General features: G+C 38.1%; 1 protein-coding gene across 1 annotated transcript in view; it reads right to left on the bottom strand.

Annotated features, from left to right (window-relative positions):
- Positions 1-1,188: 1,188 nt before the first annotated feature.
- Positions 1,189-23,774, bottom strand: part of Smp_133660 (putative lin-9) — a gene marked incomplete at both ends in the record, with an annotated part of 28,717 nt that continues 6,131 nt past the window's right edge. Inside the window, 8 exons of the mRNA XM_018796328.1 lie at positions 1,189-1,287; positions 1,349-1,420; positions 6,874-6,978; positions 10,161-10,241; positions 11,983-12,194; positions 12,232-12,578; positions 12,613-12,936; positions 12,973-13,077. Coding sequence (XP_018650552.1) covers positions 1,189-1,287; positions 1,349-1,420; positions 6,874-6,978; positions 10,161-10,241; positions 11,983-12,194; positions 12,232-12,578; positions 12,613-12,936; positions 12,973-13,077 — 1,345 coding nt within the window. The remainder of the gene's footprint in view (positions 1,288-1,348; positions 1,421-6,873; positions 6,979-10,160; positions 10,242-11,982; positions 12,195-12,231; positions 12,579-12,612; positions 12,937-12,972; positions 13,078-23,774) is intronic.

Genomic DNA, 23,774 nt, shown 5'->3' on the forward strand with positions numbered 1-23,774 from the left:
AAAAAGGGTTCAAATGTACGACTGAACAACTTTAAAACATAGAATCATTAATTGTTGAGACATATCATTTGTTCAATAATAAATTACAATAACCATTACTAAATATATTACACAATCCAATAGTATTCTATTTGAAATTGACCCTTTTAAATAATATATTAGTTTAATCTTACAAATTAAGGAAATTAGAAAAACAAATAACAAACTTAAAATGAACATGAAAATAAATAGAACAAGAAATTAGTCTAAAATAGTAAAAGGGAAATAACATTTAACATATTAAATATTGTCTGTAATTTGTGAATTCAACATCATAGGATATTGATACATTCGTGAATAGACAGTATTTGTAATTGAATTCAAAATTTGTCCAATAAGATTTTCCACTGTAGATTCAAAACATCTGTGATAAAACAATAGAAAATATTAGAAGGCGGTTTTGTGGAGATTTTTGTAATTTTTTTTATATAGTTGAGATCATGAGTCGATTGAGCTAGACCACCATGGAAAACCTGGAAGCACTGGATCGCCGTTTCGTCGTATTGTGAGACTCCTCAGTGGCAGTGCGCATCCACGATCCCGCCTCGCGAGATCCGAACCCAGGACCTACCAGTTTCGCGCCAGAGCATTTAACCTATAGACCACTGAGCCGGCATCCGACGGTGTTAATGTCCAACTTCAACCAATCCAGTAACCAGTGGAGTTCAACCAGATCTGTTGAGAAATATCAACTCCCTGAAGGCATTGGTGAATGGTTGCTCGATTTCGCGGATTGCTTGAAGTTAGACACTAACACCGTTGTATGCCGGCTAAGTGGCCTAGCGGTTAAGTACTCCGGCGCGAGATTGGTAGGTCCTGGGCTCGAATCTCGCGAGACGGGATCGTGGATACGCACTGCTGAGGAGTCCCACAACGGAACGAAACAGCTGTCCAGTGTTTCTAGGTTTTCCATGGTGATCTAGTTTCAATTAACTCATGATCTCAACTATATAGAATAGGAAATAGTAAAACAATTATTCAATGAAGAAAGTATGAATGAGTAGCAAATGTACACTATGTATGAAGGTATTCACAGAAAACCTCATTAATGTATAAATAGGTTGGAAATTGTCATATAAATCGTCTTTTTTTAAAGAAGAAAACACAATACAAACAATGAAAATATTTACAAATTCACCAAAAATATTCTTACTTCAAATTATTTGGATGAATACCATGTTTAATCTCTTTGAGAATGTCATCAATACACGTTGGAATTTGATTCATATACCGATGATCAGATAAATTCTACATTTTATTTATATGATAAATGAATAATTTCAAATATTAAATTGAAATTGTAACTTACACTTAAATGTATGAGAATAGAAATAAGCTTAGCAACAAGATCCAATTTGTCTTCATCAATTAATTTATATGTCTGAAAAAAGAAATTTTTTTTGTTTTAATGAACTTAATGAAAAACTACAGCTTTTTATTACAAGGTGAGTTACTGTTAATGTTTGTTAACAAGTATAAAATAGCTTATAAAAGCACCCCAGCCTATGGAATGCAATTTTGAAAAGAAAATGATCCATTCTAAGATTTAAAAAAGTGGCATTATTTATGATGGAGTGATCTTTTCCTTCCTGGGAACTCATCTTGAATTACATCTACATGGAGATCCAATTTGGGGAAGATCTGAATAAAATCCAGAGTCTACTAAAAAACCTTGAGTAATGTAGATACGTTCAAGACGTGTGTCTCTCGCATTAAATGCAAATTTTTCCTTTGTGACTGGTCTTCATCATCGCCTAGATTGATTGTAAGGTATAGAGTCCCGACCGTTGCTGCTACCTTGATGTGGTGGTCGGACTTGCCTATCGTGATGATCCAATCGAGCTATGCTGGCTGGAACAATTGTTCCTCAAGGTCCTACTATGCCAGGCAGGTCGGTTGAAGAGCGGTGAGACTAAAAGCAGCAAACCCAAGGTCCGAAGGCGAAGTCGTACTGCTGACTGTACAGAGGCGTGACAGCAGTAAGGTGTTTCCTTCAGACAACCAGCATGACAGCGATGCTGCCTTCCCACAAGGAGGGGTGGGGTTAGAAAAGGTCGACCCTAAAAATGCACACCTCGCCTTATCCCACGGATATCTGTCTCCGGCGGTAAGGTCCTTTGAAGAACGGAGCTAACACAAAAACTACCCACAAAAAGGCCGTGCGTGACCGACCTCAAGCAGTTGTCCCTTGGGCACTGCGGTCACGCTCTCAGGTCATTAAGACCACTTCTAACCAAATTTATTTTCAGGTACCCCTAGAAGGACCCTTCCACGGTGTGGGCAACCGGGAAGTGATAACTGCCCTTATACCTCTAACAACACTCAAGACCACTGTATTCATAATCAATCTCCTTCTTCACTTCCTACTATTCCTCCTACCTTGACTTTCAACAATAAACTTCCTCTCTCGGTTTCCTCCTCAAGTGTCACCATGGCCAACGATTCTAGTGCGCGAAACGCTGTCCCAGGTCTACTAAAACCTCGCTCCAAACTACACATTGGAGCCTTCAACGTACGTACCCTATGCCAAATCGGTCAACAGGCCTCCTTAGCTAAGACCCTAGAATCTCGTACCATTGATGTATGCTGTGTCTCCGAAACACGCATATAGGATCCTAGTGTGGTCATTCACTTGACCTCACCTCGCCAAAATGGACAGCCGACGAAATACACCCTCCGTGTATCTGGCGACCCGTTGGCTAGTTCTCGTGGACTTGCAGGTGTAGGCATAGCACTTGGAAGGATAGGGACACACGTCGTTGCCTTTTCGTCGTTTCTGCCTATGCTCCCACTGACTGCAGCCATGATGAAGTGAAAGATGACTTTTACAGAAAGCTCTCTGAGCTTCTTCAGAAAGCTAAGCGCTCAGACATAGTAGTCGTAGCGGGTGACTTTAATGCCCAGGTAGGCAGCTTAAACCAAACGGAAAGACATTTAGGTGGGTGTTTTAGTATTCCGGCTCAACGAACCGATAATGGTGATCGTCTGTTGCAACTATGCTCAGACAATCGTTTATTTTTAGCAAGCACTAATTTTAAGCATAAGGAGAGACATCGTCTAACATGGTGACCACCTGCACCAAACCAACGATGGACTCAAATAGACCATATTGCCATCAGCCATCGTTGGAGAGGCTCGATAGAAGATTGTCGCTCATATTGGAATACTTGTTTAGACTCTGATCACGCTTTAATACGAGCGCGCATTTGTCTGCGCCTCAATGGACGCAGGAAAAGTACATTAAGAAGACCCATTAGGATTGAACTGGAGGACGAGAAAGCCAAATGCGAATTCCAGAAACAACTGAGTTCACATCTAGGCAGTTCTGTAAACGAGACTGACCCAGATGCTGCTTGGAAAGATATACGAACAGCTGTGGAAACAGCAGTAACATCTATTAGTTATTTAAACCATAGGGTTCCAAAAAACCAGTGGATTTCTTCTAAGTCTATTTCACTGATGGACTCGCGTAAACTCATCCCATCAGGCTCTGAACACGACGAAGAGCGTAAACAAATTAGATCTAGGTTAACTAAAAGTCTAAGGAACGATCGTAAGCAGTGGTGGGCAACGAAAGCAAAAGAGATGGAAAAGGCAGCGGCTGTAGGCAACACCAGGGAACTCTCCAGAATAATAAAGGAAACCGGAATTAAGAAGTCAAGTGTAAGTGAGACAATCTCGGAAAAAGACGGAACCCTTATCTGCTCTCAACCCAAACGTTTAGAACGATGGGCCGAACACTTTAAGGAGCAGTTTAGCTGGCCTTCAGCTACTGCACAACTACCCACTATTCCCAGAAAACCTGAATGGAACATTGGAGTAGGCCCCCCACCCTACTTGAAGTTCAAAAGGCTATAAGTAATCTGAAACGAGGAAGAGCAGCTGGTCCAGATGGATTGGCTCCAGAGGTCTTTAAATATGGTGGTCCAGTTTTAGCGATTAGGCTGACTAATATTCTGACTAAAATCTGGGAGACGGACATAATCCCATCTGACTGGTCACAATCTCTGATTGTCCCAATATATAAGAAGGGGCCAAAATCATCCTGTGATAACCATAGAGGGATTAGTCTGACTAATATAGCATCTAAAATACTAGCCTCAATAATTATCGGGCGCCTAACTAAGACTCGTGAACTGCAAACACGAGAAAATCAGGCTGGCTTCAGACCTGATCGTGGCTGTATCGACCACATATTCACCATTCGTCAAGTTTTAGAGCACAGACACGCTTATCGGCGTCCGACAATGATAGTTTTTCTTGACTTGAAAGCAGCATTTGACTCTGTAGACTGAGAGGTTCTGTGGCAGTGTCTGTCATTAAAAGGTGTACCTGAGGAGTACATAAACCTTGTGAAGGCTCTTTACTCGAACACTATCAGTCGAGTGAGAGCTTATGGCGAACTGTCATATGATTTTACAACCTCAAATGGTGTCCGTCAAGACTGTCTACTATCCCCATTTTTGTTTAACTTCATTATAGACCTGTTGCTGGAAATAACACTCTCGTCGACTGAATTTTCAGGAATTGATCTCCTACCAGGAGGTTCACTTATCGACTTAGAATACGCAGATGACATAGTCCTGTTTGGTGAAGACGCTGACAAAATGCAGAGTCTTCTGTTGGAACTCAGTAATAATGCCAGGATGTTTGGGATGCGTTTCTCCCCATCCAAATGTAAATTGTTACTCCAGGACTGGCCTGCGTCAACACCTGAACTAAGGATAGGGAGTGAAGTAGTCGAACGCGTCGACAACTTCACTTATCTTGGAAGTCTTATCAGCCCTAATGGGTTGGTGTCTGACGAAATCTCAGCACGGATTCAAAAAGCTCGTTTGGCTTTTGCCAACTTACGTCACCTATGGCGAAGACGAGATATCCGTCTATCAATTAAGGGACGAGTATACTGCGCAGCAGTTCGCTCTGTTCTACTTTACGGCTGCGAAACATGGCCATTAAGAGTAGAAGATACTCGTAGGTTACTAGTATTTGACCACAGATGCCTTAGAAATATTGCTCGCATCTGCTGGGATAACCGGGTAAGTAATAGTGAGGTTAGACGCATGGTATTAGGTAATGATGGTAAATCAGTTGATGAGGTCATGAATCTTCATCAACTGAGATGGTTGGACCACGTGTTACGTATGCCTGAACACCGATTACCACAACGCGCAATGCTGGCTAGTATTGGGGATGGTTGGAAGAGAGTTAGGGGCGGCCAAACCAAAACATGGCATCAGTGTTTGAAGTCACTAACTTCTAGTCTGAGCCATGTTGGTAGATGCAGACTACTTGGTTGGGGTCCGCGTGACTATCGTAACCAATGGTTAGAGACTCTGTGTGACATGGCTCAGAATCGATCACAATGGCGTAGGTGTATACACTCTTTATCTTCCCTTAAACCTTGAGATTAAATTTGCTTCATAACTTTCTTCCTTCCTATACTATATCCTTATATACAACCTATCTTTTATATACTACCACCACCACTAAATAAACTACTTCTATGAATCCGGTGTTCATCTTGTTGTGCTAACGAGGTATGGCAACTTGGACCGATGCATAAATGTGCCTGGTCCTACGTTGTAACTGACTGACTGACTGAAGGTATAGAGTATGTAGATATTATCCTGGATCACTTAGCATGCTGAATGATAATATCGAAATGAGACCTAATGTTCCGTCAGCGAAGACATAATACTAGTAAACATAATTTCGTAGAGGATTTGAATGGATTGAACTTCACTTTCTGCTCTTGAATACTAGACACTAGCTACTATATTACCAAATAAGCAATCATATATATATATATATATATATATATATATATATATATATATATATATAATGTGAGACTCAAAAATATATGATTTTAAGTTAGCTGTCATGATAGCGAAAGTATCATTGTAGTAACATTTAATGTTAACTATCAGATCTGACTTTTGTACTAACATCCCATTGGGCTTCGAAACAACATGAAGTCCAACGAATAAAGGATATAAATGGAGCACATCCTTTGAGACAAAAACAAAATAAGATTGGTTCAACAAAGTATTTAAATCCCTGGTCGGTAACTGGATTAAGATCGTTTAGTCAGTAACAGATCATATGATACATGAGACCTTTGTGATATCCTGTAGTGGCTTAGTTTTGTTAATCAATCACCTTGATAACCGTTAGCATATAAATCGCAACTGTGTTCAAGTTCAGAAGGCAATAAGAAGAGGTGACTACAGTTTAATAGCCGATAACACAGATAACAAAGTTATAAGCACATTGAGGGAGCACAGAGGCCAATGTTTGTGTGCTAGCGAATACAGAGGCGAGTTTATAGTCAAATCGAATCAAGGCGCAGCTAGGTAAGGCAAAGGTTATTAATAAGATTCGAGCACATATATACATGGGAAAGAGAATGATTCATAGAGAGATATTTAAGCCAGGGAGAAATGTGTGTGTAGACTATCACATGTGATCAGGCATGCATGTTTATACAGATACGATAGTGATCATAATAATACAAAGAAATAAACGAGTTGTTACTATTTGAATGACATTGTCTGTAAAATAAGTTAATAAAAAGGCTTGACCAAAACTAATTAAAATCGAAATTAATCGTAAGTGTTGCTATAATCTTCTGCTTTAGCTCCGTGATGTGTGAACATGTTTAATTCGAAAACTCAGCTAATCAGATAAAAGATTTTAATCCAGTTTCCGGCCAAGTAGTTCAACACTTCCCTGAACCAGTCTTTCTTGTCTTATGTATTTAGACTTGTTTTTTTGACGGAAATTAACTTTTAGATTACTTATTTCCTTTCTAACAAAAAAACTTATTACTTGTATGTCTTTCATCCTATTAACTATTTCTTGAGCTTCATCATCACAGCGACGTCTCCAGTCGATAACGGAATTTAATTCAATCATGTTATGTTCTTGTGCCATCTATAGGAAAATAAAATGCAGAAAGACGATTGTACAGTGCACTGCATTAAATTCGAAATGAAGAAGACAGGAAAAATATAGATTAAACAAAACTAACATTAGTTCGAAAACAGACAGAAGAAACATCGAATCAGTGGACATGACGGCCACATTATGAAAACCGTAGATGTGCAAGGTGGATATCTGTTGGTAAACCTCAAGATAAGTTACTTAAAACCAATGTAATTGTTGGGGGCATCATACAATACGAGTTTACGAACATAAAGTTCGCTATACCTATCGGGAAATCAGCCACGTTATTTGTATAATCGAAATTTGTATTCGAACCATTACTTTCAGGAAGAAATTGATTCATATTTGTGAAAGTAGATAAGAAAGTGGACTGAGCCGTGTTGGTAGGTGTAAACTACCTGGTTGGGATCCGCGAGATGATAGCAATCGCTGGTTAGAGACCTTGAATGACATGGCTCAAAATCGTTTGCAATGGCGAAGGTGCATCCACTCTTTGTGTTCTATCAAATTCTAATCATCTCGATGTCAATATACATTTTATGCATCATTTAATAGCTCTTAATTAGATAAGTACTACAAAGAAAACCTCCTCAAACCATAATCTTTCGGATTACTGCTTATACTCTTATTACTTCTACCACTATGGGACTTGAATCGACAACTGCATCACTGTGCTAATGTGGTATGGCAACTGGAACTGATGTACATACGTACGAAGTTCTACGTTGTGACTGACTGACTGAAAGTAGATAAGACAAACGAAGTAGTTTCTAACATCTAGATTAAAACGTTCATTAACATCAATATTTTAAAACGTGTTTCATCTATCTGAATGCATTATGTCGCGGATTAAACAGAGTTTTACAGACTAGAAAAATCTAATAATAATTGGCAACATTTAAAAACTTTAAAACAGGAAACGTAGATCATGTTATAGTGTTTGGTTATTGAGTACATTTTCTGATTTATTCTTTTACTTGTTAAACTCATGAAGAGGGATATATGGCAAATGAGGTGATTAATTAACCTAATGGCAACAATGAGTAAAGAACTGAGTAAAACAGCCACATACATTACAGAAACTAAATTAAAGATAGAGGAACCGATATTACTGTTACTATTATCTCACTACCAGGTACAGATTCATGTTGGTGGTGTCAAGCGGCGCATCAAATTTGGGGCTGATGATATTATCCGGTTGCCTTAGCCGAAATAGGTGGAGTGGAGTTCCAATCTGTGACATAGTGCTGGAAAGTCGGCTACCTTAACCAATGAGCCAACCGCTCCACAAAGGAAGTTAGAGACTGCTGATATTGTTACAAAATTACGGAAAAACATGAAATATAACTTGAATAATTGTGAAACAAATACAGCATCAAAGATTATTCATAATCCTAACATGATGAAATTATATATAGTAGCCCATTCGATTGTGTTTTAAAATATGGGAATCCAAAAGAGAAAAACAACAAAGAAGCTAATATACATGTGTTAGTTAAATTTGTCACATCCATTAAAAACCATAACACAAGAATTAATAAAGTGAAGGGGAAAAACAATGCAAATAAACGTTAATGAATAATACATTGACAAAGTTTCAAAATTGAAACGATTACAAAGTATCATAAGTCAGAAAATAATATGGGAAGTAGAAAGGGTGACCTAGAAATTAGACTACTTAGCAATCAATCGGCTGGTTCTGGTTTCAGATGTTTCATCCACCTTCACACGCAAACAATGCAGTAGGAGGTTAAACACATAAACCTATACTTGTAGTATGAATTACTATATTAACATAGAAAACGATGAAATAATATATTCTTTGGTCCACATGAGTAGAACAAATCAGAATATTCATATTTCTTATCAGAAATTTGACCATTATCGCGAATCGATCGAAGTTAGATGTGTGAACCACTGGATGCTGACTCAGCCGACAAAAAGACAAGCAGACATGACGCGAACTGAATGTGTTCGGTTCAATTTCCAGTGGCTCCACAAGTGCATCCCCGTTGAGTGTCGCTTTAGCCCCCAAAATGCCCTGGTACGGACGAGAGTGGGGAAAGTCCGCTCTACCTATCCGAATGCTCTCACATCACCACGAGTATATAGCCTCTGCCAGCGAAGCCCTACTCACTACCTTCTCGTGGCATTACTGTTGTTTACGAAAGTGAGAGGACGAAAAGCGAATGTCCGGAGCTTTAACCGGGTCGGTGGACACGGAAAGTCCACCTAGGGGAGTTGGAAAACCCTGATTCCAAACCACTAGTGCACATGGGCTAGCTCCAGTATCCTGTGGGAACAAATGGCGTATGAATCAATTGTTGGTCACCGGCTACCATGGGACTGCATCTCCTCACGATGCTCCACTGCCTTGTGGATCAGACCTTTAGGTCAAAGGCTCCGGGTGTGACCCCCTAAGAAAACCACCTGCTTCAGTTTGGGCACCTGAGCAGTATCACAGCCCTCACACAAATTGAATGAGATTTGTGCGGCGCATATATATCTGGTACCCCCTTGTACCAATATTTATGTGTATAAATAAATAAATAAACTAAGGAGTACAATGACAGGACGAAATCTATCCAGTGACTTCTGGTTCTCATTGAATGTCTAAATAAAGTCAGTCCGTGATGTAGACTATAAAACTGGACAGTCCTTACAAACCACTAATAAATATCAGCTTTTGCTGAATACATTATGTAGTTGTAGAGAATGGATAATATCAATCAGTTTTATACATTATAGATAGTTTTGAAGTAAAAATTCATTTGGACAATTTATTGTTTTTCATGACGGAAGATGTTACTCATATATTGAAAAATATACAATGGATAATTAATTTCGAAATGAATAGTTTACAATTAACCATGTTTTCTGCCAAGCAATAATTTCAAAACTTAACGAAAACATGTTTAACTGAAAATTTAAATCATACAAGTCATTTTATTCTAATGTCACATTTGTATTTCAAAGAAGTGAACTTACAGTTGACACGTATAGAAGTACTTGATTCATATAATGCTTTAATTCTCGATTAATTTTATCTATATTTAAAATCAGTGTTGCATAAGTGTGTTGAAATTGTATAGTGATGTTATTTTGGTTCTCTGAAAGCTTTAAGAATGAACAATAATTGCAGATTATTAATTTCAGATAAACAAAATTACCTTTATTTCGGCAGTATCATTTAATTGTCTTAATGTTTTAATTGATGAGCGTTTTTTCTCCAAAATTTTGTGAAGTTTAATCTTTGAAAAATAAGCATAAAATATACAGGAGGATATTAAGGATAAATGAAAGGACAAATCAAAGCTTCATAACATCACTGAAAACTATAACTGTCGCTAGATTTTAAACGTGTTTTAATTTGTGATTTAACGACGGGCCTTTTTCAAAGGTATAACGCCGAGAATTTATGAAGTGACAATGGAATCATCATAGTTATGAATGTAAAGGTTTTCCCCCCAAAATGATGGATATCACATGCTGTACATGGAAGTAAAGACGATAAACTGTTGAGACCTATTAAGGGCTTTGAGGAAAGATACGTGTGTTCATATTCTGTATTTAAGTAGTCTATATTTAGGGGTGGATTACTAAATGAAGAAGGTATCTAGTTGTTGTGAATTAGTACTGGGCGCGGTTGCTTGAAATAGAACGGAAAATGGATAACAGTTACCAAATCAAACTATGTAACTGTTAGCTGGATATAGATTGGACTAAAGCATGTTCCGTGCAGAATTATGTTGGAGCACGCTGATTGGCCATTTCTTAATCAACCAGATGGCGGATACTTGGAGAAGACCCTGGAATCTCCTTATGTAAAAATTATAAATATACTTACATTTTTCATAATGTGATTTCCATTTACGTCCACCCTCATTATTTGGAATATAGTTACGCCCCTGTTTAACAGTGTCTCGATTTGGGTACTTGTCGAGTGAATAAGTGTCCAAAGTTACTTAGTAATAAGAGAACTCATAACAGTGCGTAATCATGAAATCACTAACTTACGGTCTATTCTATTTGGAAAAAAACATTAGAAAATTTCGCTTGGAGATTCTTAGTGATAGGGTTCAAGAGAGATAACAATGACAGAGATTAATTCAGTCTACATCTTCTTTAAAACCTAAACACTTATCATACGATATATTTAAATCTTTTTACACACTTTATCTTCACTTTTCTTGTTTTCTGCTATCCTACTGAAGAAAATTGATCCAGTGTACTGATACCAAAGGCTCAATTTTGTTTTCATTATCACTTATCAACAGCTTATTTACCTTTAAAACCTTAAATCATTATCCCAGACAGAATGAGATGCACATTATGGATTTCACTGATATCCACAACCTAGAAATATTATAAAAACCTGTAACTACGGGTAATATTGAAGAAACCAATCAGGGTCCATATATCCCAACAGAGACATGGAAATTCAGTCCTGAATATCAAAAAGGGGAAAACATAAACCCTTATGAATGATATCCCATTCTATATACCTTTCCCGTGCATCATTTATACTTCGATTTATACTTCAATCATTTTTTACCATCATATCACTGGCATTTCTGTATTTTACCTTGTAAATGTACGAAACAACCAAATTACTATGAGATTTTACTAAAATTAAACCGAATAAAGGAGTATAAATTAATGAGCTAAAATGACTCCAGGGTATTACGTACACTGATTACTTTCCAACTTATCCCTAGTTCTAAACAGTTGTTGAAAAAGGATTCCAATATTTAAGAACGAAAATTTTATCGATACTCCAAACAGTTACCAAGAATGAAGTACAACTTAAAACCTAGCCAGATATTGCTATTAAATTTAACAATGACTAGATTGTCAAGTTTACCATATTTTCACTAAAAAAATGGAGATGATTCAATAATAAAGTTAACAGCTCGACAAAAACAACTATTAAGTACAAAAAAAGAACAAGTTTAATCGGAATATCAATCATATACTCAATAAATAACTTACAATATTAATGAAAAATCTATTGTAAGACTGATAGTCGGTTTTCTTGGAAGTTGTTATTTGTTCTGAACACGGTGATGTTATTATAGAGGGATTATCAAATCTAGGTTTTGGGATTAAAAGATCTGATGAAACTTGTGAATTATTCATCTGTATATGAAGATCTACACCATATATACTTTCACTTAATAAAGGTCCACAAGTAGGTGATGATTCTAAAGAATTATTAGACTTATTTGGGAATTTACTTACGAACAACGCAATTTAAACGATTATTAGATGATTCGACTGTTTTACTAGTGGTATTCATGAAGTTCGTATTAAATTCAGATGAAAAAACAGCGACATCACTGTTTATCATATTTTCTTTAAAATAATTACGAATCTCTGAAAGTGTTACAGAAGGTGGTAACGACTGATTTGGTAGAGGAAAAACATTTTCTTCTGGAACAATTTGACACCCGTAATATCTAGAAGATTTCATTTCCATGTAATCATTTGAAATAATTAACTCATCCACCCAAACAGCGTAATGTCCATCTCCTGGACATGAATTTTGTATCAGTCCAAGATATAAACCCTGCATGGGAGTATGAAGGCTAAATGGACTTGAATCAAATGATATGTACTCACCAAACACATACTCTAATACCAACTGGTAATCGAAGGGGAATTCGAATTGCTGGTGGCAAGCATAATAAAAGGTTATCTAAGTGTTCTGATGCCATTGGACCAAGAGAACTTTTTAAAATGATGTGCTGTATGTATTGTATATTTTTACGTTTTGCTTGCACAGAGTGCCGTTCTTCAGAGAGGAACGTGGCACTGAAACGACGTGGTCTCCCTATGATCCGTCGAATAGTTGACCAATGAGCTCGACTTAACTTTCGAGACTTTAAAGTAGGAAAGTGTTCTCGTAATATCAACTGGAAGTCATTAACCCTTAGAAATATTTCCCTGAAAAAAATTTAAGTTAATATAAATCCCGTATACTTGTCTATACTGGAATACAACCACTCATATTTCAGCCATTCACAGAACTTGGGGGTGGTGAACATGTTGCAACATATTTTTTGAATCTCTTTAGGATCTGGTAAGCTAGTCGTATAGTATATTATGAATTACATGAGTTCAGAATATAACCTGTATCTGTGCATTCATCAATAGGATTGAATGATTGAAACTGATTATCAAGGAGCTCAGTACTTTGGGCTCGTATTCCACAGTCGTGTGTATCGTGACCAAAACTTGTTGAGCTTATCATACTCATAGTTTTGACGAAAACCTAAAAATGAGAAAACTGATAACAAAAAATTACAGCACTTTATAAGAATAAAACATTAGTGACCACATTTTCAAGCATTTCGAATTGGTTGAGAAGCGAATAGCCCATGATTTGATACTGATAAGTAGTTGTACTATTTAGCCAATTTGGTTCACAAATATTTCATTTGGATTCTACAGCTAATGTAACTTAAAAGTGCTTTATAATTAAAGCCAGTAATGGCTATAGTTTATTAATCTTTTTAAACACAAATATTGGTACAAAGGGGCACCGAATACATATGCGCCACACAAGTCACTTGATTTGTGTGTGGGCTGTGATACTGCCCGGGTGCCCAGACCAAAGGAGGTGGTTTCCTTAGGGGACCACAACCGGAGCCTTCGATCTAGATGTCTAATCCACAAGGCAGTGGAGCAACGTTAGGAGGTGCAATCCCATGGTAGCTGGTGACCAACAATTGGTTCATACTTCATTTGTTCTTTCAGGATCCTGGAGCTTATGTGCATCATAGGTTTGGAATAAGGGTTTTCTAACTCTCCTAGGTGAATCCTCCATATCCACCATCCCGGTTAAAGTGCCGAAATTTCGCTATTCGTCCCCTCAATTTCATAGACAACATTAATGCCGCTAGAAGGCAGTAAGACTTCTCTGATAGTGGCTGTATACGCGTGGTCATGTGAGAGCTGATTCTCCCAACCCTCGGACGTACCAGTGCATTTGGGGGCTATAGTCCACATAGTGTATTCCCCTTTTCTTTTATAAGAAACACAACTTAATGTAGAAACTGGAACAAAATTATATGAGTTCAGACAGCCATATTTTAGAATAACAAAGATCTTTGGAATTCTAAGTACAATACCCAGATGGTCTACATAAAGTAGATGAATAATTGATTACTTAAACTTTTAAGCAGAGAAAACCATCGTCCAAGATCATCTAAAAAGTCAAAAGAACTGGCTGAAAGATTTGGATTAGGAATTTGTACACAGCTGCAGCATTATCAACCCACTACTTAAGACCTGGTCTCTGTGTACAAAACAGAAATGTTTAGTCCTTGATTCTTCCACTATTTAAAGCAATTAGTCTCTTTGATAAATTTTGATAATGTAATAAGAAGACGAAGACTATCTGATAATCTTTGTCTTCTTCCACCATTGTCTTAGCACCCGTCTCGATTGTATAAATCACAAGTGCTAATTATCTTACTCTTCAATTTTTCCTCTTGGGAAATTGGTAAATGTCTTTGGAGTTTGTGGAAATTACTATCCCTCATTACTTCCTAGAGGATTACATAATTCTACTTCGTGATAACAATTGATTACTTTGATAAATGATGCAACAGTAGTTTTGTTCAATACTTGAAAATCTCAACCAGCTTGAAATAAAACCCATCTACAAATCACACTATTTAATAATCGAAATAATATGTTAAACTTTGACCACTTCATTAGATTATACACTATTTCGTCTTCATAGATTTCTACAATCGACACTTAAGTTTGACTACCTTTGACAGTTTTCAGCATTCCTCTACTTTACACCATACTATATGCAAAACCACCTGTAAATACGATTTTACAGCTTAAGTGAATAACTTCTTTGAGAAGATTTTCTATGTTAAAATACCATACATCTCAATGAATTAATGAATTTGTTTCGTGGTGACAAGAACATATCTCAAAGCTACTTAATCACGTTAATCACCACAATGGCATGGTCTAGTAACTGTGAAAGTTCCAACTTGGTGGAACAGATGCAACGTGTGCTTTAAAAATTGATATGCCTGGTGAAATAATGAGAGTTATGTACATAAAATACTCTTACACCGGTACGTAATATCCAAATGAATATAACATTAGGATTTTTCGGATATTATCAACTATATGGAGTTAAAAAATCGCAGAAAAGATACTGTGATACAAAGTGACATACTAGAACTTAGGTCTAGAGAACCTTAAATACAAAACACGATGACCTAGAACCTACCTTCACATGAATTGACCTCAAACGCCTTATCAGTAATATTCCGACCTGGCTAAACAAAATAGTTTTCGTTTTTTGACGATTACTATATCAGGCCATTTGACTTGTTGTAAGCTTCCTCTGCAAAAATTTTAGAAAGGGACAGTGGTATCTTCCCTCGCTGAGTAAATTTTATTGTTTTGATCGTTTATTACGTAGCAAGACTACAGTCTATACTTTAGTGGGATTTCAGTCAAAGTATTCGTTTATTTCATCAATAGTGTGATTGGTATCAAATTGCCATGTATTTGACTGCCTGATTTTATGGCGGTCTCGCTCGTTATATTCATGTCTCTTACGGATACAATATTGCCTCTGAGCTGCTAGGGCTGTCATGATGAGTGCTGTCGCATTACCGCTTACTACATAATTCATTTGGATGAGTGAGATCTTTTACAAATCGTGAGCTTACATATAACAAATCAGATAGTGCCAAAAATGGTACCTAATCGTTACAAGAGATCTAAGGTAATTAAAATTCACACTCAGGATTGTAAAACATAAGGAATACTGCGTGTTGAGAAGGTCACAAAATAACTCGCTCTGAATTCTCTGAAAGTCCGAAAACTCTAGGAAAAGTTTCACATGCTCAAAATTGAACAGACGTTTCATAGAAACATTTATGCAAGATAGAATCATGTGTCACGGTTGTGATTGGATTTTCGACTTTACTGGCACCGCATTTACTCTTGAAGATGCCACAAATATTCATAGTTTGACAACACCTTAACCAGTAACACCTTCTGTAATCGAAACTTGCCCACTCAATGAAATCAGAAATGAAGATATATTTATTATGCTATCAATATATAGATCGCAGGAGAAATTGAACACGGCGTTCTCATTCATGATCTGGTGCGGGTGCGTGACCGAGCGCCTTCAGCTAGGTGAGCCCACTAAAACTAATGTAGTCAGCATCAAATGTAGAAGACTGACAAAGCTATTGATTTTAGGGATTTATTTGCCTCTACAGACCACTCTCCCCCTAGTGGAGTTGTGATAACCATAAGACGTGACCAGCCGGAAGTTCAAAGTCAACGATTTTCTCGTTGGTAAACACTTCTGATAGAATGCTCTGTTCAGTAGCGTCTAGTCGTCCTTCCGTACTATAAGACGCTATGTGGAACAATAGAGTAGTGAGGAAACATGTAGGGTGAAAAATTCGATTCATCGTAAACTTCTTCGTTTTTTCGTCTCATTTAGCCACCCTCGAAAAGATAAAAAGGAATGTGTGAGTCCATGTTGAATTACACTCGTACGTGCGTAAAGACACAAAACAGGCGGAAAAAAACTCATATACATGCGTTTCGTAAATATGCAACAGAGTAAAATCTATTTTTACAGAATGGTTTTTTCGATTTCTTTGGAGAATTAAAAATATACACATATAAGCAAGCATATTAACAAACAAAAAAACCTCCATGGGATAAATAAATATAAGCATATTGAAAATTTTTTTACATAATACAAAGAAAAATCTAGACGAAACAAAGTGTTATTTAGTTTCTTGCGAGCAATAATCGTTTAGGTGTTCTGGAAATCTTACTTTTCTTCTAGAACGCGCTGTTTCGATACTGCTTCAGATACCGTGAAAGTATCATCGCAATTGTTGTCTTTGGGATGAGGTATCGTAAATGTATTTTTTCTATTTGATTGTACCAAAGAAAAATCGACATGAATAGGGTTTCCTGCTTAATACGCAGCTGTAATGCGATCGATGCTGATGATATCGTTAGCTCCGTTCTTATCGATTATACAGTGCTTAGATTCGCGCTGAAGAACTTCGAACGGTTCTTCGTATACCATTTCAAGAGGTTTTCGAACTGAGCCGTGACGTACGAAGAAGTGTGTACGATATCGCAGGGCAGGTTGAAAGAAAACATCAGTTGACTGCGGTAGAGTGGAAACAGGTTCATGTTAACTCATGGTATTTTTAAGCCTGCTCATGTATGAGTTTAGATCCATATTCATTAAAGAAAATGAAGGATCTGCTCATTGCCCCGAAAGTCTGAGTGTCGTTCCGTAAATGAGTTGAGCTGCAGTGTATTCAATGGCAGCCTTCATTGCATTACGAGTACTGAGTAAGACTAGTGGAAGAGCGTCGGTCCACTGTGGAACGTTTGCAGCTGAGAGTGATGTTTTAGGATGTTAGTGAAAGCATTCTACGAGCCCATTTCCTTGTGGGTAGTAGGCGTTCGTTCGGAATCGCATAATTTCTAATAGCTAGACAGCGTAGATGTCTAGATTCGAACTAGTGTCCACGGTCTGTAGTTGAAGGGCAGCCAAAGTTTTCTGCCCACCATTTGACGAAGGCGCGGGCTACTGTTTCGGCAGTAATGTTCTTCATGGATACTGCTTCTAGCAAGTTATAAGATAAGAGTATCCAGCGAAGAAAATTTACTTATTCATCTACTTAAGCTGTACATTCTTTTTATATATATATTGATATGAGAGCAGAAGCGAACCATGAATTCCATTTTCTTGACGACCGTTTAAGAAGAATGCCTGATGGTTATTTACGGAAATCTATATATAGAAAACCTACTTGGAATGGACAATACACGAATTTCCATAGTCGGGTCCCACTGAGTCAAATGAGGAACCTCATTCACACTTCATCCCCTAGGATCAAGCGAATCTCTTCCAATGACACAATAGATGAAGAACCATTTCATCCTCGACAGACCCTCATCAAAAATAGTTATCCATCTATGTTCGTCGATAGCGACTCAACACCTAGACTTGACCTGGAAAAAGCCTTGACAATGCGGAAGAAAACTTTGTTTATGAATATGGAATTTAAAGGAGACACGGCTGCTGAAATCCTGAATAAATGGATTTCAAAACCGTTGAACGAAACTGCCTACGCAGCCAAGCTTCGAATTGTTTTCTCTAGCCTGCCTAACATTCTGAGATGTGTCAAGGATAAACTTAGACTTTTGGCCACATCAATGTGTATTTATAAATTTACTTGCTCTTTACGTAGGCCGCACAAAGCGATCACTTTGAAAAAGCATCTCGGAACACTACCCAGCTTGGTTCTTAAAAGGAGAATGTAAAAAGATAACTAGCTCGATACAAGAGCATTTAATTAACTGTGGACACATCGCTCCAAAAGACTCCTCTTTTAAAGTAATCTACAAAATCAAAGGGACCGGATCGAAAGGTGATCGAATCGACATTTTATGCACTGCTGGGGCATTGGCAATTCACGAACTCAAGCCTGAACTTTGCGTGCAAAAATATTTGTTCAACCTCTCACACTTCCTTGGCCCTAATTCCCTTGATGGGTAAAATTCTGGTTGTCGTTCATTTCTTTTCTGCACTTTTATTTGATTATTATTGGTTTTTTGTTTATTTTTAAATTACTGTTTTACATTTTAAACTCTAACCAGTTATTATTATTATCACCATATAAAAGTATTCTTGATTATTATTCAGTTTATTATTACGACCTTTGTGTTTGTCGCTTGTCTTCATATCTCTCAATCGGACTATCTGACCCATTAATTATTTTCTTCCTTACCTCTTGGTTAGTACGTAACCTCATTTGTTATTTATTGTCGAATCAATTTACAATGCAATCTTTCCTAGCCTCCTGTAGACATATATTTTCCATATAACTATGTATAGTAATGTACAGTTTAGGTAAATGATTTCGTCGAAACGTGAATTTCTTAGTTTTATGTGAAGTGCATAACATGTCACAGATTGACTGCTCCGAACTTTTGGGTGTTGAAAGTTGGTCTATTATGTCCACCTAACTTGAAGCCACGTGAGATGCTCCTTAAGTTTAGCTTATCATTCCGGTCGCAATCTTCTCATCAAAGTTCAGAATTATCAGGATAAACGTAACAGCTCAGACGGTACTTGCTTAGGAAGGTTATTTAGATAAATTGGGAGTAGAGGTTCCAGTCACAAACGCTTGTTACCTCATGAGGACTGTGCATCCTGAGAAAATGAACCGTTCAAAAGTCGATCGTCTAGATTCGACTTAAGCTAGTGTGTCATTTCAGACTGTGTGTATCTTCTCTTCGTGCTTCCTTTCATCGGTTCCAAGTTTGCTTAAACAACTTGTATATTCTGTTATCACCAGTTTGCTATTGCTACACCTGAACTGTATTACTGGCCCGTTTCAGTAAACCTAACCACTTCCATACGTCAACTGGAACAGGTGAAATGGCGCGAATTGCTAGCAGAAGCCTTATTACATGGTCGGTTTGTGTACAGGGAAGCGAGGGTACTTAAAGAGTTACACAAGATCCTAGACTTCTGGATATTTCCGGAATGATACTAGATGTGGTGTCAGTAAAGGCGAATATACGAATCTACAGCTTAAGTAAATGACTTCGTCAAAAAGAAAATTTTCTTCGCTGAATTCTCTTTTTCTTGTAAGAGTATTCATTTGAATCTGTTAATGGTACTACCAAACCCAGATGAACAAGTTCAAAACGAGCGTCGGGAGTTTTGAATGAGCGTAAAGGATATTTGTTGTGTTTAAATACCTTAGATCTTAGACAGCTCACACGAGAGCTTAGCCACGCCCTCACGTCTTTATTCATACCAGACCAGCCGAACCGTTTTGCTTTGAGCTTAGTGAATGTAGAAGAGAATAATGCAAAACTTCGTCAGATGTGGTTATTTCATTGTTGTAAGAATCCGACTGCGAAATCGAATGAGTTTACTGCGATAGTAATGGGTGTTTGGATGTCCTGATATGAGAGCAACGTTGTTTTGGCAATGACTTCCTTAACCATAAAGAAAATGTCTTTCGCGACGTCGTCCAAATTGGTGGATTTTGCATTCCTACGAAATTGGTCGGCTACAGGTTTCATAAGAGACGCTCAGTTTGCTATGAACAGTCAACAGAAACCTGCTGAGCATTTGAAAATGCACAGCTTTTTCTATTTTGGTCGGTTCCGGGTAATCCGTAATAGTCGCCACACTGCTTTTCAGGGTCGGATGCCTTGAGCATCTGTAGTATGTTCGAGAAAATCTACATTGTCGGTACCGATTTGACATTTCTGAAAGTTTACAGTAATGACGTGTGTTTGTAGTCGTTCGTAGAAAGGGTGCACATACTGTCCGGACTTGCTATCAAGCAGTCTCCAACGTACGCATGTGAGAAGTTGAGACCTCGATAAACCCCACAAATCAATCACTGGAAAGTTTGTCTAGCATTTCTTATGCCGGAAGGCATGAGCGAAAATTCGTAGAGACCGAAAAATGTAGTGATAACTACTTTAGGAATGTCGTCAGCAGACATGGAAATTTGGTTATGGGCTTTAACTAAGTCGGTTTTCGAAAAACAATTGTATCTTTTAGGGCAGCTGTCAAACCACGGATGTGAGGTAACGAGCAACGATCAAGAACGGCTTTCGCATACAACCGCTGACAGTCACCAGTTGGACATCAGTCGTTGATGTCCTTCATAGGGAGATGCTCATAGGCTGTTTGATGGTCGAATGATTCTCAAGTCTAACATGTGGTCGAATTCGGTTATAGCCAACATCAGCTCCTTGACAATTTGTCCGTTCGCTTTCGAGAATACAGGTGGTCGTGTGGTTGTGATATAATGTGTAACACTGCTAGTTACATATGCCAATTTTGGTTGCGTTTGGTATATCTCCAGGTACTTATCGAGTATTTGTTGGTAGTATGGATTGATTGTGTGCCTTACTGTGACAAAGGACAATCTACGACTGGAAAAACAGTTATACAAACAGATAAATTAGTACTTCTGTCTACCAACCCCCGTTCACGCGTCTTCGATGAGTAACCTATAATCTTATAGCAGATCTATACCAATGATTGACATAGAAACATCTGCAACAACGAAAATACAGTGGATGGTACTCGTAAACCCCCATTAAAATTGACGTACCACTTACCATATGTGGTGATCGGTTTTCCGTTCGCCGCTTGTAAGTTTAAAACCGGTCCGTGAAGTCAGTCGTTAGAATTCGCCGAAGAAAACTCTAAACTATGAGCCAGTATCCACGATGTTGCGAACTTTCGTGATCACAACAGTGATGTATAACAGACGGCCATGTTCTCCGACTACGGTTGCCGTAACACTTGCCAGGTGGGAACTTGCCGGTTTGGAACTTGGAGAATTGCAGGGTATTCTACAATCTCTGGAAGATTTTAGTATTAGTTATATCAGCATCAGTCAGGTTTTTTGTCTCTTGTGATCTAGAAACGGATCGTTTTCACTAAGAACACCTTCGAGGGGTTTGTGATCACATATGGTAATGACGAATACGAAGGTGGTGTGTCAGAGTATAACAGAGTTTCGTGATGTCATTTACTGTCGTTTGAGGTTCTTCTTTGACTAAAAAACCTGCCTGCACCTGTTGGGGAAGCCATCATCGAAAGTCCTTTGACCAGTTACCTCTCTCATTCTTATCAACATGTTCGTTGTTGAGCCATGATACCGATCGATGTTATTGAGGAGTTTTTCTAACCTTTGTCGATCGGTTGGTTCTCTGCGTTTCAGAATAGACCCTTTTAGAATTTCGTAAGGTTCTGAATCATCACTAGTAAACATACTATGTATGACGTGTCTGTTGAATTCGCGTGGTAGTGCCTTCACTGATGCAAGGAATTAAGCACGTGGATCGGTCACACCGTGCGTGTAGAAGTCTGTGGAAGTTCAGCGTAGCAGAACCAGGCTTCAATGTTATTGGACCGAAATGTCATTGGTTGGAATAAGTGTGATATAGGAGTCTCCATATTAAGTAGCCTAGGAGTATGTTCAGTGATGACGAATATAAAGTATGGGAAGAAAAATATTCAAAAACGTGATAAATAATCAAAATATATAAAAGTTAAAGTAAAGGATTGATATATAATGTTCCGAAAAATAACAGACTCACATTTTACAAGGTGTACTAGACCACGTCAGGCTAACCAATAAAGATAACACATGTATTTGAGGTTTGACAACACATTAACAAGTTACACCTTTTATAAGTGAAACGTGTCAACACAGTGAAATCAGAAGTGAAGGGGTTCGAAGATGTAGTTGATAAGCTACCGATATATCGAGAAGTGACTGATCTTACCCGGCTAGAGGTTGTAGGAGAAGTTTATCACAGCGTTCCCACTCGTGACTTGGTGCAGATGCGTGACCAAGCACCTCTAGCTAGGTGAGTCTATTAAGACTAATGTGGTCAGCATCAAATGTTGCACTTATGGAGCTATTGATTTTGGGGATTTATTTACTGCTACACTATGATCCCAGAAACTTCCATAATCATAGGATCTTTTGTGACTTTTTAAGTAACGTCGTTTGACCGTACATAAACGGATATGTACGCGCGCTTTTCGAACGGGAAGTTTAGTCCTAACGTGATTTACATTTCTCAAACTATTGCTGTGTTCTTACGCAACAAAAGTACCATTTCCGATCTAAAGAATCTACTCTGAGCTATACGTTCGGTAGATTACTTCTTTTTTTGTGTTTCACTCAACTTAATAGTTAACTGTGGTTTTGCCTCAGCTCACCATCGGTTTTTTTTATAGTTCTCACGTAAAGGCTAGCTTTAGCTTATCGTTAACTGTTTTTATACATTTTTGCCAGTTTTTGTTTACTGTGTGTTTTCTAACGGTCCTAAATTTACTGCTTGTATTTTTAAGACAGTCTAAATCACTAGGCATGAAAAATTCATGCAAAAGACCTGGTTGCCGTTTCGCTGTCACATCTGGCATGCAATGTGACAACTGCAAAGGTTGGTTCCACGAGGCATGTACAGATCTAACAGCAGCAGCCTATAGCAGACTCAGCAAGTCTGATCGTAGTTGGGTATGTGTTACCTGCAATACTGATACCGTAGTTATGTTGGGTACCATCATTACTTTACTGACAGGTCTGAGAGATAAGCTGTCAAAAATTTGGTAAATGATAGTATCATGACGGGTAACAAAACTGGAACGCATAGGGCAAACAAGAAAAAGGATATTGACAGGTCGGTTATCGACGGTGCTGTTAACAGCACGAGTGACGATGTGCTGAAACTCAGCACAATCTTAACATCGACTGTCATCGACTCCCTCAGTAAACTTGAGTCCCCCAGGGAGGAGTCCTTGAATGAGACAGTGGTTCCCAAAAATCCTGTAGGTGGTTGGACTCACGTTAACAGGAGTAATAAAGCCCAAGCGTCCCCGCCGAAACTGAACATCCCAAGTACCGTGCGAAAATCAATTGATGCTTTGGCTGCACAGTCTACCCCCAAGACTGTCCGCCCGGTCATCACTGAGCCCAGGAATCGAAAACGCGCCTCGACATCCAAACAACAAGATACCAAACCTAGACGCCCTGAAAAACCTGGGAAATCAATTGCGGTTCGTGACGACTCTGTCATAATCATGAACCTTATTGATAACCCCGACCTTCCTCTCAGTTTGCAGAACAAAAATGATAGGATGCTCTGGGGAGAATTAAACAAGAGGTTTGAACTCCCTAGATTAGAGCCTTTGACCGTCA

Source organism: Schistosoma mansoni, chromosome 2, assembly GCF_000237925.1.
Source record: "Schistosoma mansoni strain Puerto Rico chromosome 2, complete genome".
NCBI lineage: Eukaryota > Metazoa > Platyhelminthes > Trematoda > Strigeidida > Schistosomatidae > Schistosoma > Schistosoma mansoni.